Source organism: Fundulus heteroclitus, chromosome 9 (genome assembly GCF_011125445.2).
Source record: "Fundulus heteroclitus isolate FHET01 chromosome 9, MU-UCD_Fhet_4.1, whole genome shotgun sequence".
Classification (NCBI taxonomy): Eukaryota; Metazoa; Chordata; class Actinopteri; order Cyprinodontiformes; family Fundulidae; genus Fundulus; species Fundulus heteroclitus.
This window is the reverse complement of record NC_046369.1, coordinates 14,124,297-14,141,128: the sequence shown is the minus strand read 5'-3', so window position 1 is coordinate 14,141,128 and position 16,832 is coordinate 14,124,297. Positions and strand designations below refer to the sequence as shown.

The window sequence follows — 16,832 nt, the reverse complement described above, 5'->3', positions numbered from 1 at the left end:
TTAGGAACTTTTTGCTTCAAAACAAAAGCTGCTCCTCCCCTGCAACGTTCCTCTGTGCCAAAGAGCAAATGCATCGGTGAGCTGTGATTGGCTGGGAGAGGGGCAATGCCATTGGTTAGCACACAGAGCACGTAAGACTTGTTGACAACAAATGGAACACAAGTGTACGCCCTTTGGCTAGCCATCATTGGGAGTGCCAACCCATCTCACCACTGACTTTGATCCATGACCGCTTAATGGTTAACAATTGACCCTTGCAAAAGACCCAATGCCAACTATCCCTACAGTGTTGCAGAGGTTGAGTTGGCACTGCCAATGCGCTGCCACACAGACACTGAGACAGACCCAATACACTGCATGCCAACAGTCCGGAGCAGTGCATCTGTGGGATGCCATGCCACAAGCTGTCCTGCTAAGGGACAGGGGGAAAGGTGAAGGGAGTTTTGAGAAAAGAAGGGAGTTAGGAAAGAAATATCTCAAACCAAAAATAAATCAAAGTAATAATCAGAGTTGTGTAATCCTAGAATGCTCCGAACACGCAGTTGTTGTGACTGGATTTGACTGAGGTCCTACCTTATTTGAAAACTGCGAAGTGAGATGGCAAAAGCGGCGTGAGTGTGCTCGACAAAGGGCTGCAGGAACTGACAGGAGTGTCTGACCAACAGCACTTACCTTCAAATTCTAGGCTGCTCTCCACTTTCTCAATATGACTGACTGTAACTTACTGACTTTCATTTTACCTGGTTTGGGTTAGTGATGTAAGTAATCCATGGCAATCAAATTAAATATCACTTTCCGAAGAGAGGTCAAGTCGGTTGAAGTTGTTTAGTTGTTAATTAATTAAATTTTTTGGGGGGGGGGAACAATGTTTTGAGCCAATTTCCAACCTACTGCCACTGGGTTTGAAAAGAAACAGGCATGCCCTACCTGCAGTATCAACGGCCCCGGTCCGATACTGGATGGGTGGGCTGTAGGGCCCTGGACCTACACTGGTGTGGGCACGTATTTTCACATCATATGCAGAGTTCGGTTTGAGGCTGTTGAGCTCATAGCTAGACAGGTTGGGAGGTATTCGAAGTTCTTGTGGAGTTTCTCTTGTTCCGGCTTCTTTAAAAGCCAGAGTGTACTCTGTGATGACCCCATTTCTCTCTGCTAGCACTGGCGGAGACCAGGACAGCAGCACCGAGCAGCATGTCACGGTGGTGCCCTCGTTAATTTGAGGGTATCCCCCAGGTGTATTCTCAGGAACAGTGAGTTCCGCCACAGCCTCTTCCCCAAAGCCCCCTCTGCTCTGGGCTGAGATCTTAAACAGATAAGTGGCACCACGGTGAATGTTGCCCACAGAAAACTGCCGTTCTTGGGGAGCAAATTCCAGTGTGGCCAGAGGGGAGACGTCTTTCCGGCCAAACTGGAGGCGGTATCCCTGCAGGTCCATTCCATTTATCAGGTCTGGAGGATCCCAGTGAACAACAGCAGAAGTCTTTGAATCTTGAGCTACTGACAGATACGGCGGACCAGGCACTGTGCAAAAAAAAAGTAATAGAAAAAAATCTTAAATTCTGTTCACTCTTCCATTTACACAAGGTTTAATACCATTTGCAGAGATGTTAATAAATCAACTCAGACAAAATGCAGATGTAATGATTGCATAATGGTTGATATTTTTAGTCAATAGGTTTTAAGTGATAGACCAACACAATATAGAACAACTGTATTTACACATATATTAAATTTGACCCAAAATGACTATACCTCTATGAGATAAATTGATGACTTCTGGTGGTGGTTGGTTTCTATAGATTTTATTTATTGGTATCCGCATAAAGGGGTCTGAATTATCCCAATACAATATACTAAAACCTGTACATGGCAATTAATATATATGCTTATTTTTCCTAATGTCACAAAGCAGAACTAAGCAGCAAATTCTGCATGATTCATAAAGCATGTTTGCATAATGTTTTCTGCATATGTGATCATAGGAAACATTCTCAATGATTTATGTTAAAGGATCACAGCAACTAAAGCTACGCTGGCAGTTATAATTTAAACTATATTTCAGTTTACACGGCTGCGTATGTTTGTGGACCGTGGCGATGTGGAAGATCCTCATGAGCGATAAATTCTAGAGTGATCACTTTTCCCATTTTCATTTCATGTTAGATGGAGGCTTTAGTCGACAGAATCTCAGAACTGCAAAGAGTCAGTGAAGACTTAAACAAAGAACACTCAGCTGATGAATGAGCTGCTCAGGAGCCTGGACAACATTGCTTGGGGTGGCCCAGTTTGCTGTTCTAATGGATGACACATCTCATCTGAAGCCTTTTTGTAAAAGGCCCTTGCAGTTCCTCACCAGCTGTAAAAGTTTTAAGAGACAAGTGTGGCTGATTGGCTTTAAAGGCACATGTTAGTGCAAATACCTTGACTCTATTTACAATCACTTGTCCATTGCTGTTTCTTTAAACAGAAGGTCGTGCCAGGACAAATCATATTAGTAAGGGCACAGACATATATGTGATGCTCTCAGACCACAGGGACACTTTCAGACTATTTTGAAGAATTTATGAAAGTGGCACTTTGTTTGAAAACAGAACTAGTGAATTCCTCTCCCTTCCTGACGGAAACTATCTGAAGGATGTTTATTTTCTGACTGATTCCAACAGCTTACTGTAGGTGTATTATGAATTATTGCAAGCATAAAAGGAATGTTATAAGGCACCACTAAAAAAATAAAAGTTAATAGCTTCTGTTCATTTCAGCCTTTAGGCATTTTAGACTTTTGCAGTTCTGGGGGAAGTTTTGCATTTTTTGTGAATGAAAAGGAGTACAGGCCATGGGATATTTCATCCTCACCGTGTGTTTATAAGTACCCACCCGATGGATGTTTCATACTTGCTTTGACAACTGATGGTATAATGCAGTTTTCTACAAGCTGCTTCTACTCACTTTAGGAATTGAGAAAGTGAGCATTTTTTATCTCCATGACTGATCAAAAATCAAAATGAACTGATATTATAATATGGGAACCAATATCCCCTCCACCCCCAATGCATACTAAATAAAATTAGAAGGAATGACATGACAACACATGCATACAGATATGAAATGGAGATACAAATTGGTGTCCTGGTGCCCATACACGGAACTGTTACAAACGTTAAACAAGCAAACAAAAAAAGTAAAGACAGAATTATGGTGCATCTACAAAACTCCAGAAGGTTGCTTTTTGCAGCAGTTGCATTCCTATTTGTAGTGTAAAACCAGACAAAAAAGCTACATTTAAAGACATACAGTGCTGCACAAAGCGAACCCCTGTTGCTGCTGAATCACTAAATACCATAGACTAGGTAATTAATCTCTTTAAAGTTTATTTACCATATTGAATTCCATTTTATTTGGCCATCATATTGTATTAATCATTCACAAAGCTTGCTAAAAGGACGGATAAAGTGGGTTTGCATTAATTGTGTCAGCCTCTTCCTGAATTCATCAACTTGAATAAGCTGTACAGAAGTCTGTTTTTGATTAACTATGGTCAACACTGCAGCATATATTTCATTGCTGACTGTACCCCCCCCCCCACCCCTTTCATTGTGAGTAAATGACATGTAAAAAGAGTTCCTCCCATTTCAATTTGCATCTTAAATCTTAAAGTGCATTTGCTTTGACGTTGACATGAGGCATTGGCAGCGTCTGAACATCCAGGTTTTTGTTTTTTCCTAGGTGGAATACGGTCATCTTGATTCATGTATATGCATGTACAAGCACACAAACAGCAATCTGCTACTCACAATCCACTTTCTCTCCCCTTATTAGCCGTTTCTGTTTGCTAATTGTTGCCTTTCTGAAGACTGTTGCTAGAAGGAGATGGGAGTGGGTGGGTTAGATGGTGGCTTGTGAGCAAAGCTTTTGCCCATAAGGGAAAGGCGCGGGTGTTGCGTATTGGGTGAAACGAATCCTGCTAATACTTCTTGGCTACATGCTACAGCTCAGCTTGGTGTCATTTAAAAGCCCACTCTGCCTTCATGCTTGCTGTTAATCAAGGAAATGGAATCAGAGATAATGATCCTGGGATGATTCCACGGGTGTGTTTTATATTTTCTCTGCTGTTGATTCGCTTCCAAAATCAACAGGCGGCTGTGTGTATCCTTCACAGCCTTTGTAACCCCAGCGACAGTTTTATTATTTGTACATTCAAAACTGTGGCCTAATGCATTGTAGGGGAGAGGGATCAGGGGCACTGAGCCAGCAGATTGGTGTCAGGAGGGGAGGTGGAAGCAGGGGATTGTTCAAGCTGTGTGTATGTGTGTGGTGCCACAGGGTGATGATAAGAGAGCAAGGGCATTGTGAGAAAAAGAAAAATGAGTGAATGAGGGATGATGAAGGTGACTAGGGACAGGGAGCAATCAGCTGCAAAGAGGACCCACAGGGATATGAGGAGGCTGATATGTTTGTGTGACTGGGTGTGGGTACATGAGTGATTCTGGGATTTCTGGACACCTTGATTGTCCTTCTCCTCTTCTTCCCCCTTTTCTTACCTTATGTTATCACTTCCTCCCTTAAACTACCCCCACCACCACCTTCTGGTACATCCAAACCTCCTCCCCATCCCTCCATCTTTGTCCACTTCATGACCGACACTGGTTCAATCCCTCCATGTGGAACTCCTGGCACGTTTCTCATCAGACTGCAGAATTAACAGCTTTCTGTTGACACTCGCTCACGGACTGAGAAAGTGGGCAACCAGGTTTTCATCACTTCTTCTCTTATGTTTACCCTTCATGCACACTCATACATATATGTATGTTAGAAAACACAAATATGCCCATATTTGTGCATAGGTCAAAACTAAAGACATATTTTAATCACATAGCGGTGGATTTTAAATCATATTCTTTGCGGGAAAATAGCCCCTAAAACCAGAAGGTGTGACATAAATTGGGGAGCAAAGGAAACACTTTTTTTTATTAACCTTTACTATTAAGACAAATCTGTTACTCTCAAAACTCTTATGTTCTCTTAATTTATTTAAATGTTGCCTGCTTACAGGTCCTCTGCTATTTGTGCTATTGGTGTTTTGCTGTAGTAGAAGATGCCACAGAGGTGAATGGAGGACTAGAGAGGAAGAGCCTTTAAAAGGACAACGTAAACATTTCTCAATCATCCAATGTAACAACCAAAAAACGTCCCTCTTCCCATCAACTGAGAGCACTAATACATTTTAGATTTTGTGAACTTTCACACACACAATACCTGTTAAAGGACCAAGCTAGGCATTATGAAGAAGGGGAATAAGTACCAAATTTTTCAAAAAAAAGTTAAAGAAAATCCTGCCGATCTCGACAGAGGAACACAAGTTGGGTTCCACTTACGTGAGATGCAAAACCAATACTTGTAAAAGAAAAAAAGTGTTAGACATTAATTGGATATAAGATCAGAGTTGTGTCCTGGAGTCATCGAGTGCTTCACGTCTTACGAGACAACAGAGTCGGAACAGTATTTTACGATTCCAAAACATCTCCTCTTTTCAACCAGCGTTATACAGGTCCTGCTGAGGCAACGGCCTGCAAAGATGCTGCAACCTAAGTCTAATGGCCCAGGTGTGTGACATCAACCAGATTCTTATATTTTCCCCTTTTTCTATATGCTGGTATTCCATCCTTTCCCCCCAAGGTAGAAGTATAAACAGTTTTAAAGCTTTGGAGACGAGGATAATGTCCAGTTTCAAGGTGATATATGCTAAGATTTTCAGCTGGGTATCCAGATCATCCAGTTTTTTGCCTCAGAGAATAAAAAGAGACTACACAAAGTCACTAGTAGTTATTGGCATGGAATCAACTGCTTGAACGTAGTTGTAGCTCTTTAGAAACATTTGCTGACCTTAGACTAAAACCTCGAGTTCAACTTCAAGATTACTACAGTAGTTGATATTTAAATGAGGAAAATTAACTTAATTTCCAAAAAGATCTAGGGCATTTGGGATAACATCCAAAAAAAATATGGCAATTAGTCTTTAGAGTTCACTTTGCCAGCCCAGCCCAGGGCAAGAAGACCTATTGAGTAACATTAATCTTGTCTTATCCAGGTTAGATTCGACTCGCAAAAAGCCCCACCCCCCTTTCAATTCTCAATTGCTTGGAATAAGTATTTAAACTATCAATGACTATAGCAGACACATCTGTAAGATATTTCTGAGAACTAATGCCAAGTGTTGTTCTATACTCATGCACTGACGTAGAAAACTGGTTTATGTCTTTGTTTCCTCTCAGCAGAATAGTTGCAATGTACTTCTCATTGGTATCCCTTGAAATAAGATCCAAAGACTGCAATACATCCAATCCTACAATCGCCCCAATGTCTTCCTGGTGGGGCTAGAGTACAAGATATTCCTTCTCCTTCACTAGTGTTCCTAGGTAAAAGAACTTCTTTCTCCACAAACGTTCAACACATTACTTCACTCAACACAATCCAATCTCATCCTTCCCCCCACGACAACACTGTGCTCATTGGGCATGATGGTGAGCAATCAGGTGCTCTTTGCTTGTGCATTTCACTTTTGGAATCGTATCCCCCCCACACACACACACTCACATACACAATTTAAGGCTGCCAAAGCATATATGGGGTAGTTATAAACTGATGTCAGTGTTAAGGTTAGCCCAGGTTTTAAAAAGTTACATTTTCAAAACGGCTAAAAGGTTCAAAGAGAAACACATAGAAAAATACAGACAATTATGATGTTGACACGGGAGGACTGTCGCCCATCACTCTCATTAAGGCAGTGCTGTTAGCTGTGAACGAATGCCGGCTGGCCACCCAAGCAGATAGTCCAACTAACTGCTTGAGTAGTATTAGCAAGTTACATGTTAATGTTACTCTATTAATATTAGAATTGCAAAATTTGTGCAAATACTAAATTTAGTGGGTCTTTAAATTGTTTGCCTCAAGTAGGAAAATCAAAAATGCTACGCATAGTATAGCTGTAATTGATGCTCAGCAGCAGCTTTGAAGCTTAGTAGCAGAAGTAGTATTTATTCTTCTATCTTTATACATTATGATTACATTTTTGCATGAATGTAAAATGTAGGTATTTTTACTCAGGATTGTCATTCTGTGACAATATTGTACCAGCCCAAGCCTATACTGCCTAAACTTGGACTTTGATCTTCTCTTTTGAGCATAACTTACTTCTTTATTGAACTCAACATTGCTACTATTTTTTTTTAATTGCGTGTCATTAGTGTCACTTTTACAGCTTCCTCTCTGAAAATGTCAAGTGAATACCAAAACAATATATTCAAATTACTACTAGTATTATAAACTTTTTGTTAAAGCAGACATAAAATACCTAAATAACATCAAGCCGACACATTTTTGCACTTTGCCCACCTTCTTTTAATTTTAAAATTGCATTTTTATTTTATTTTTTACTTATTCACCTCTTGTGAAGTGAAAACCTGGCAGCTGATTGCAGCCTCTTTCAGGTATGTTACTGCATTTCTACGTGTGCAGGTTTGTGATCGAAACGTTTTCTTCTTTTGGCGGCGACAGAAACCTTTTTCCTCGCCGGCCATGGTTACGTTTATTCTTCAAAGAAAGAGTTTAGACTTCATGAATCACAAGGAGCTATTTTTAGATGAGACTTTCATTCAGTAAACACAGACAGTTCCTGTCAGAGACTAAATGTTTTCCTGTTACTCACAAAAACAATAAACTATTTTTTTTTATATCCTAAAAACATGTCAGCACATTGTTTCGAAATAGAAAATCTCTGAGATAAAATTTTTATTAAGATTGGTTCACAAACACAAAACTTTCAGAAAAAGCTTCCTGTGAGGTCTGGAGGATGAAAAGACATGGCCACTGATGTGAATCGGGCTTTTCAGCGGCACAAAAACCTGCTCTATTTTTCATAATGTTCTCTCTCAATGTTGCCTTTCAGGCCTTTATTTTTCCTAAAGAAAGGAAATGGCTCTGACATCATCCCTCCTGGAGGCATTTGTGCTCCTTTAATGCATGTTTGTTCTGAAAAAGTAAAAGAAAAAAACCTAAAGAGTTTTTTTTTTTATAACTTGTATGTTTGAATGATTCAAAATTACAAAGATGCTAAATACATCATGCTGTAAGCTACCTCGTATATGTCACAAAAGAGTTGGTCTTTTATGAGAGTGTAAAAAGGCAAAAGAGTTTTGTCAGAAACATCTTTATATATTATTCATATTATTTACAGGGTTCAGAATCAATTGTTTTCCATGAAACTTGCCGAACAGCACGTCAGATTACACACATTGATATATTTCCTTTTATGGTTTAAATTTGACATCTATTTTTTGGGAATTCAAACCCCAGAGGTTTATTTTAACTAGACGATTGTCTCAAAACCTACGTTGTTACAGTTGAAGGGAATAACACTGATTCAGTTGCAGCTATGTAAATAAACTAAACTGAACTAATCTGAATTATCTCGTCATCATGGCACCTGTTAGTGTGTAGAATATATTAGACATCATATAAACTTTTTCTTAAAGTTGATGTGGGTAAAAAACAGGAAATATTTGAGAGAGTTTAGCAAGGGCCAAAACTGCCGCTCTTGTTGCACCTGCACTCGTCAGCATCTATTGAAGTGGTACGAGCAAGGATAGCTGTATGAACCAGAGACAGGCATTTAAGCATCAGAACCGGACCAACAGGATCATCAGAAAGTGGTCTGGTCTGATTACTGAAGTTTTCATTTATGTCACCTGGACGATTGCCTCCAGGTGCTTAGAAGGGAAACCTGTAGCACTAGGATATAACATAATAAGAAGAGAAGCTGGCACAGGCAGGGCCATAAATTGAGCAATGTTCTCTTTGGTTCTATCATCCATGTGGATCTGGTACCTAGACAGGTACCAGCAACCTAAGCATTGCTGAAGACTATGTACACAATTTGATGGAAATTATATTCCCTCATGGCTATGGCCTCCTTTGGCAGGATAATGCACACTGCAAAAAAATAGAGTTGAGAAATGGTTTTAAGAGCCAAACAAGTTTGAGGTGTTGACTTTGTCTAGAAATTCCCCAGATCTCAATGCAACAGGTCCAATCTGTGGAGGTTTTGGTACCAGACACCATAACAGACTTTCAGGTGAGTCCATGCCTCAACCCGTCAGGACTCTTTACCCAGCATTCTTAAATGCTGGTGATTTTGTTTTGTGTAATCAGTTTATTTCTTAATGTTGCTGAAGTTTATCTTGATTCTGCACTAAAATAACCATTGGTGTGAACACATTTAGGCTCGGTCCTGCTTGGAAAAGCAAAAATATTTCAAATTATTTTAGAATTGTCTTTTAAAGACGAAGCAATAGTGCTTATCAGGTAACATTTCTTGGAATGTAAACGGCAAAACCCCCTTTTCTACCAAAAAAGGTTTTTATCTCTGGTCTTCGCTTTATCCCATTTATCTATGCTTATGGCATAAAACCATTTCTTTACACCTCGAGAATAATCATGGAAAAAGGAGGAGAATTTTTCTCTGAGAAATGAGCAGAAAAATTTCCGACCGGCATGTCATTCAGGAAGTCCCACAGGAGGATGTGGATTGATCGCCTTCAATCGAGCTCCTTTGTCCAGGCAACAGAGTTTGACACGTGTGACAAAAAAAAAACCCACCAATAGGGATCTGGGAAATGTTCCCGTTTGTGTGCACAGTACTTAGCTTTTAGGAGAGTGGTGTAATGACATGCTAGAAAACAGGCCTGCATATGCAGCAAAAGTGTGGTTTGTTGTTTGGAAACCTACATGCCCAAGTGCATCTAGCTGTGTGTATCTTCTGCTACCTTAGCCTTAAACAAACTTAAAAGTCAGCTTCACAGTTTAGATTGCATTTGTGCAAGCTAAAGGAGCACATGTGGTTTATTCAAACTGTGCACACCAGTGGTTACAAGGGGACAAATTAAGAATACAAGGGTTTGTAGAGCTAACGCATTTGCCTTGAATGTTTTATTCATACAGCAGAAACCAAAGACCCGAGAGGGTTCTTTCATGCTGTCATAATCTGTCTGAAAAAATCTCAAAGTATCCTAAACGATGCCCTTGATCTCCTAAAAATCTGCGGATGGTCTTCGGAGCTAGACTCAGATTATTAAAGAAATACTAATACAAGCCAGCATCTGACGAAATACAGCACTTTTAAGGACTATCAACTCAAGCACATGTATTTCTAAAGCAAAAGCTCTTAAAATGAAACATATCTTTAATAATGACACATAATCAAGACCCTTAAATGTCAGCAATAATTGTCATTTTTTGTGTTTGCTTTCCCCCCAATGCTTCCAAATAGTTTTAAAAATGAATAGGTGTATGTTTTGCTTCTAAGTCTTGTTTTTTTATAACTATGATCAAATAACAAAAAAAAAAAAAAACATTCATCAGCTAGAGTAGGAGTTGATTTAGAATGATCAAGCACCCCTTTCTGACAACACCCCTCAGTCACTGGCTGAGCCAATGATTTTCATTTCTGTACTGACCTGCCCCTTTGGTCACCACCACCTTGGGTTTACTCCGAGCTCCATCCCCCTTGGTGGTGTATGCTGCCACAGTGACGGAGTAAGTGGTTTCTGGCTTGAGTCCGTCGATGACCATTTCCTATGGGGAACACAGGATAGACAGGGAAAAGGAAAATGTCAAAACCCCTTTTGAATTTTTCATGATCTGACCCCACTTTGTACCGCTCAAAGCACCTTGTGCTGAATGTTAATCCAAGCATCTCCTGGTCCTCTTTATTAATTTTCACGAGGATGCATGCATTATACGCAACGATTCGCCCTGTGTAATGGGAGACCATTACGCGAACCCTCAGAGCCACGGAGGTGGAGGAGGGACATTATGAATGTAAATGCAAAGTTGCTCTCTCTTCTACTCCTTTAGCAATATCCCGATCAACAATTTAACTTTGATAAATGCCCGCTGAATACATCCTGGCCTTTCACTGGCAGTTTTTAACAAGGTCATTAAGTTTCCTTGAGTCTTCTTCAAAGAGAGGCTTCCAATCAATTCTAATGAATCTTTCAGAGGAGCGGGTTTTCAACGAGTGCAGAATGAGGTTTTTAACAGGCTGGTTGGCAGGGGGGGGGATGGGGGAAGTCAATAATGGTAAATAAGCTATGAGCACTTTCTTACACGTTATGGTATTTTCTTATACCACAGGTACTTTTCTTTTAATTACGGCAACATTTCTTGGAAATCTATCTGTGGCCACAGCCCTTTCCACATGTCACGTTACATCCACAAACGTCAAAGTAGTTTGCTGGGATTTTATGTGCACTTTGAAGGTCCATCAATCTCCATCCATCATCAAATTTCATCTGACCAGCTTCCAGAAAGGAGCACCACACGATGCTACCACTACCGTGTGTCTAACTGCGGATACACATTTAAGCCAAAACGATAAGCTTTTGCCTCACCTGAAAAATAGAACCTGCTCTCACATGTTTACGTTGCATAGCTTGTGAAACAAATGCAAACCACATAGTCACATAGCAATGGCTTTCTTCTCATCACTCTTCCTTTAAAGCCCGATTCGTTGAATGCACCACTAACTATTGCCCCGTGGACATATTTGTCCACCTGAGCTATATATCTCTACAGCCCCTCCAGAGGCACCATGGACTTTCTAGCTGCTTGTGGTTGTAACGTGACAAAATATGGAACGGTTCGAGGGACAACATTTCTTTGGTAATACACTGTAATAAGAAACAAGGACATGCATTCTGTAAACTAGTGGCCATGTTCATGAAACTTAAAAGTAATACAAATCAACATACAGTCACCACATCACAACATAAAGAAATCAAACAGATTTAATCCACACAAACCAAAAATAAAAACACAAGACAACTCGCTGTTTCTGCACACATCAAGATACATGTAGCATTAGCATTCCGAGGAGACTGACCAGTGGATATTGCATCAGCCAGGCTTTTGTGTCAGCCAACTGTTAACAGAAGTTTGTCACAAGGGACATACAAGGATAATGTAGAGGTGGTCTGTTTGGGCAGCTGAAGTGAAGCCTCTGAGCCCCTTCATCGTTCAAAGACGGCAAATCAAGATAGGGGGACGGGGGTTGTGGAGATTGTGGACCTAGCCGGGGTTGATGCAATAGCCACCGTTTCAGGAACACAAAGCACTCAGGCAAAACGTTGTACTCACATATTCAGCCGTATCGTCCGTTTCCCACTAACCCACCCCCGCCAAAGTGAAGAGCGCATGAGAGAGAGAGGGAGAAAAAGAGCATTTTTTTTTAAAGAAAGAGGGAAATGAAAGGGGTAGAAATAGGATTGTGAGAGATTGGGGCTTTAGAGGTTTAGGATGGGCAGGCAGCAGAAATAGGTCACTTGTTTTGGGAGGTCAGGAGAAAGAAGCACTGCTTGAAGCTTGAAGGAGAGACAACAGAAACAAGCCAAGTGGTATACGTCTGCCAATAGCCTGCAGTTAACTGATGCAAATATTAACCTTAGAGGGCAACTTTACAGGGCTTGATGATGAGCTGTTTTTCTTTTTTTTTTGTATTTCCTTTTGATCAATGTCTTTATTGTGTGAGAGGAAGAGTTTTGTGTAATCAGGAGACTGAATAGAACATACAGGCAGGAGAACACATTTGCCACATTGTCAAAATCCCTCCTACCCACCTGCCAAAAAAAAACCAAAGGGGATGGAGGCTAAATTACACATAAGTTAAATAAACATTCACATAATGCTGTCCATCTTTCTATTTTAATAAATGTCAGAAATGGTTGCCAGGTGGTGTAGAATCCAGCATCTCATCGTTTTAAGTTTCAGATTCTGCACAACTTCTGTGATCCATTGTGAAAACGAAGGCGGCGAGGAGTCTGTCCAAAGCAGCAACGCAAGTCTTCTGGCTAGCAGAGTACAAAAGGCTATGACGTTCAGCTTATGACCGTTCAGATGCCTCCCTTGCGGAGCAACACCGAAGAGAGCAACACAATGGGCATGCATCAAATGGCTTTCCTAAGATTTTAAGTAAGAGTAGAGAAAGCGAGCTGCCAAAAGTGATGCAACATTGAGCATGTCCAGAACGTAATGTGGAAAGGTAGCAGGAGCCTGTTTACTTTTATCACAAGTGGGATCCAAATCTGGTCTGAATCCAGACAGTTTGGTCTTTGACCAATTTAGTCAGTGTACTATTTCAAACTGAGCGACAGTGTAGCGTTGGATCATTTTGACCCGTTCTTTCCTCGTAATCTTCACATTTAAATGCTCTCCCCACTTAGCTTTAAAATGATTAAAAGTCGCATAACTGTGTTGGAATAATTCCCTACGAATTTTAACAGTTCTTTTCTGATCAAATGTTAATTAAAAAACATCTGGCAGAGACATAGGTGGACCTATGACCGGTATGTGAAGATACAAAGTTTCTTGATTGTGAATCAACAGCGGTATAAAAAGACAGAGCCAAAAAAAAACACATTTCCCGTTTCCCACGGAGTATGTAGCAAGCTTAGCTGGCCTAAGACAGCAAAAATACAAAAGGAGAGGTAGCTAAACAATCACCTGAGCATACTCTAAAACTTCTATTATTTTACACCATTCCAAAAATAAAATGCATAATATACCCCTTAAGTTAAATTGTGTCTAATTTTACATAAACTTAACAGTGTTTTTTTTCCTTTTTTTTCTGCAAAGAGCCTGAGAAAAGTGTAAAAAGAAAACATTTTAGAAAAAGTCTACAGATACCTTAGCAACATAATAAAGACTTCGACTTTAACTTTAGAGTTTAGTGTGATCCAAGGATTTATTCAGAGGGTATGATGGTCTTGTAGAAAGCCTCAGTCTCCTGTGGAAACTATGCATCTTGCCCTTATGCAGAACTTTGAGTCTACAGGGGTCATCTTGAAATCCAGGGGACGTGTTGATATCCACAAACAGCTTGGTAACCGGGTTGAACCAGTACTGAATCTGGACCGTCTCCACTGACAGATCTTGGGTGAAAATGATCTTGGCCCCTTTCATGTTTTATATACTGCCGTCTAGAGTCTCTCTAGACAAACTCTTTACCATGAAAGATTAAGGAGAAGACGGTGATGGCTCTGGCCAGGTTGGATCTGGCTGCGGTGTGCTCGCGCCAAGGTGAACGTCTTTTCAGAACTCAGCTCTAGCCACTGGGGGAGCTTGTTATTGATAAAACTGGATTCGTGTCTGATTACCCTTGGCTCCCTCTCATACGCCCAAGAGCCTGAGGTTTGTCTTTCTGCCTCAGTTTTTCCTGGTCATCCGTCTTGGTTTCCAAGTATGTGAGGCGTTTTGTTGCCGCTTCCAGAGCTGTTTGAGCATTTTACAGTGACGGTTCAGCTTCATATATCCGGTGCTCTGCTACGTTCAGCCGTGAAACGTTTGGACTCCACGTCTTGTTTAATTTCCGACACCTAACTTCCCAATGCGGTGAGTGAGCCTGCTATGTCAGCCAAAAAATGTGTGTCAATGGCGTCCAGCCTGTTTCCAAAATCTGCAAAGAGCGATTCCAGCTGATTGAAAACTTTGGCTATAGGCTAGCCATGAAGATAGCTTCACTGGGACCCACAGTGTGTAAGGTGTGGTTGCTTTGCTGTCAATTTTTGCACTGGCGGGTAAAAATATCACACAGCTGCATCGCTGATGGTTTTGGCATGTTTTGCCTCATTTGTCATCTGGGAGAAGGGCTTATCATACCAGGAAAATACAATTTATATACATATGCTCATTAGAGCTTTCTAGCTAAGCTGTCATCTTTCCCCATAACAAGAACAGCATACTTTTTATTTCTAACCTTCCTACTGTGGGTGGTTATTAATTACTTATAATTATCATGCCAGGTGTGTTTGAGAGACATCACTGTAAAACAGGGTCTAGGCGAGTATATATATATATATATATATATATATATATATATATATATATATATATATATATATATATATATATATATATATATATATATATATATATATATCCTAATTGCTGTACAAATTTAAAACACAAAGAACAAGAATGAAACAGTAAAATAAAAATGTGAAAATAGAAATCATAAAACACAACAAATACAAGGAATGTATGATGCTATCACTGACCAGTAAAGCAGGGTCAGAGGAGATCAAGCTCAAATTAGACCGATTCTAGTGATGGTAAATTTACCACTGCATCTCCACATTTAAGTACACATTTTTAAGGAAATTGCTTTTTACAGAAAAAAAGAAGAAGAGGGAATTAATAGTCATACCTGGGCATCAGCAAGCATGACATCCTTGATGAGAGGCAGGCCCCGCGACTCGCCGTTTTCCACACGTACATAGTGAACCTGATAGCCGCGAATTTGACCGTTTTGCTTTCCCGGTGTCACAGAACGCCACATCACTTTTAGTGCTGTGGAGTTGAGGACCTCCACCTCAACCCTCCTTGGTGCAGCACCGGGAACTAGAAGGAAAAATCCAAATCCAAGAATCAGAACATACACGGGCAATATTTCTTTCTTATGAAAGACTCAAGAAACTGTCAAAATGTGAATAAAACATTTCATACAGACACAGTTATGAACTATATAGAGCAGACAAATGAGATTGAAAACAACAAACACCTGAGAGAGAGAGCAACGCATAGCTCCTGCACACTCCTTCACCACTTTCTCCTATCACTTCCTCCCTTTGAGTATGCCTCTTGACGGTGGGAAGCCTTGCCACTTACTCATAATGACCGACCTTTATGGCAGGCGTGCATCCAGGCCGTTTGAGGTGGCAGGGAATATCCTTTTCTGAGATGAATGTGCCATGAATAAAACTCCTCCTCTTCAAACGCTGTGGCCTTCTTCACTCCCTAAATCACAACCCAGCCACGCTCACTATCTCGCTCCTTGCTACTTTATAACCAATAAAGTTGTTTCTGTAACTGACACTTGTTGCATGTCATCATAATAACAGCACCAAAAAATGTCTTAATTTGGCTTTTAACCCAATAACTGCCTGCCTGAGTATTTTAAAAACATCTGTGTCAGGCAAATGCTAAACAAGGCAGCAAGACGGATGTAAAAAGTACGTAGAATGGAAGTCAAGACAGTTGTACGTGAGTCGGAGGTGCGTCGGAGCAAATTCAGACTTGTCTTGGTTTTTTATTTACCTTCTGATTTTAAGCTCAATGGTTTCATGTTTGGAGCTTTTCTTAATTTCTGTCAGAGAAACACTCTTTTATTTTAAGCTTGTCGAACTTCTTGTTTTCGTTCTGTTTAACCACCCAAATTGCCAAAGGTGGGTCTGGAAGGTGCAAGGGAAAATAAACGTGAATCAAATGACAGAAAGTGAACAGAATCGAAAATCAATTCAGGTGCTCAGTAGTTGCCCTTTTCTTTCTGGAGACGGTAAACTGGTTATGTCTTTCCAGTTGAACGGCTGGGTTAACACACAGTTTGTTTTAGCGACCCAAGTGACATATTCAAGGCCACTGCAGGTGTATTTATCATTTCTTTCATGTCTTTATCATTATCTAATCAGAGTTTTTATTTATTTCTTTACCTCAAGTTTATGCATGCATGAATATGCCTTTTATCTACAACCTGTAGCCTGTCATGGCCATAAACTTACATATTGCAGTATAATAATAACAATAATAGCCTACATAGAGGCAGACGTCATCTTATTTTTTCTTTACAAATTTTATCAGGGCTGCACAATAAATTTACTTTCATCACAATATCAGTTGGCCAAACATTTCTAGAGCTAAGAACTGCATGCATTGCAATAAATATTAGCTAACTACACAGATACCAAGCTATTTTATTTTTATTTGCGTATAGTGTTTAAAAACACTAA

The 16,832-nt window shown here is 40.2% G+C and overlaps 1 protein-coding gene across 16 annotated transcripts in view; it reads right to left on the bottom strand.

Moving 5' to 3' along the window:
- Window positions 1-16,832, bottom strand: part of ptprsa (protein tyrosine phosphatase receptor type Sa) — a 302,454-nt gene that overhangs the window by 57,122 nt on the left and 228,500 nt on the right. For 10 of the 16 annotated variants that reach the window (XM_036141038.1, XM_036141042.1, XM_036141041.1 and 7 more), the window contains 4 exons: window positions 15,254-15,447; window positions 12,190-12,216; window positions 10,509-10,626; window positions 928-1,521 (listed from right to left, as the gene is read on the bottom strand). The exons of 1 other annotated variant lie outside the window; for it this stretch is intronic. In XM_036141038.1, the coding sequence (XP_035996931.1) occupies window positions 928-1,521; window positions 10,509-10,626; window positions 12,190-12,216; window positions 15,254-15,447 (933 nt within the window). The remainder of the gene's footprint in view (window positions 1-927; window positions 1,522-10,508; window positions 10,627-12,189; window positions 12,217-15,253; window positions 15,448-16,832) is intronic. 5 more of the 16 variants (XM_036141044.1, XM_036141048.1, XM_036141054.1 and 2 more) reach the window with 2 other exon arrangements.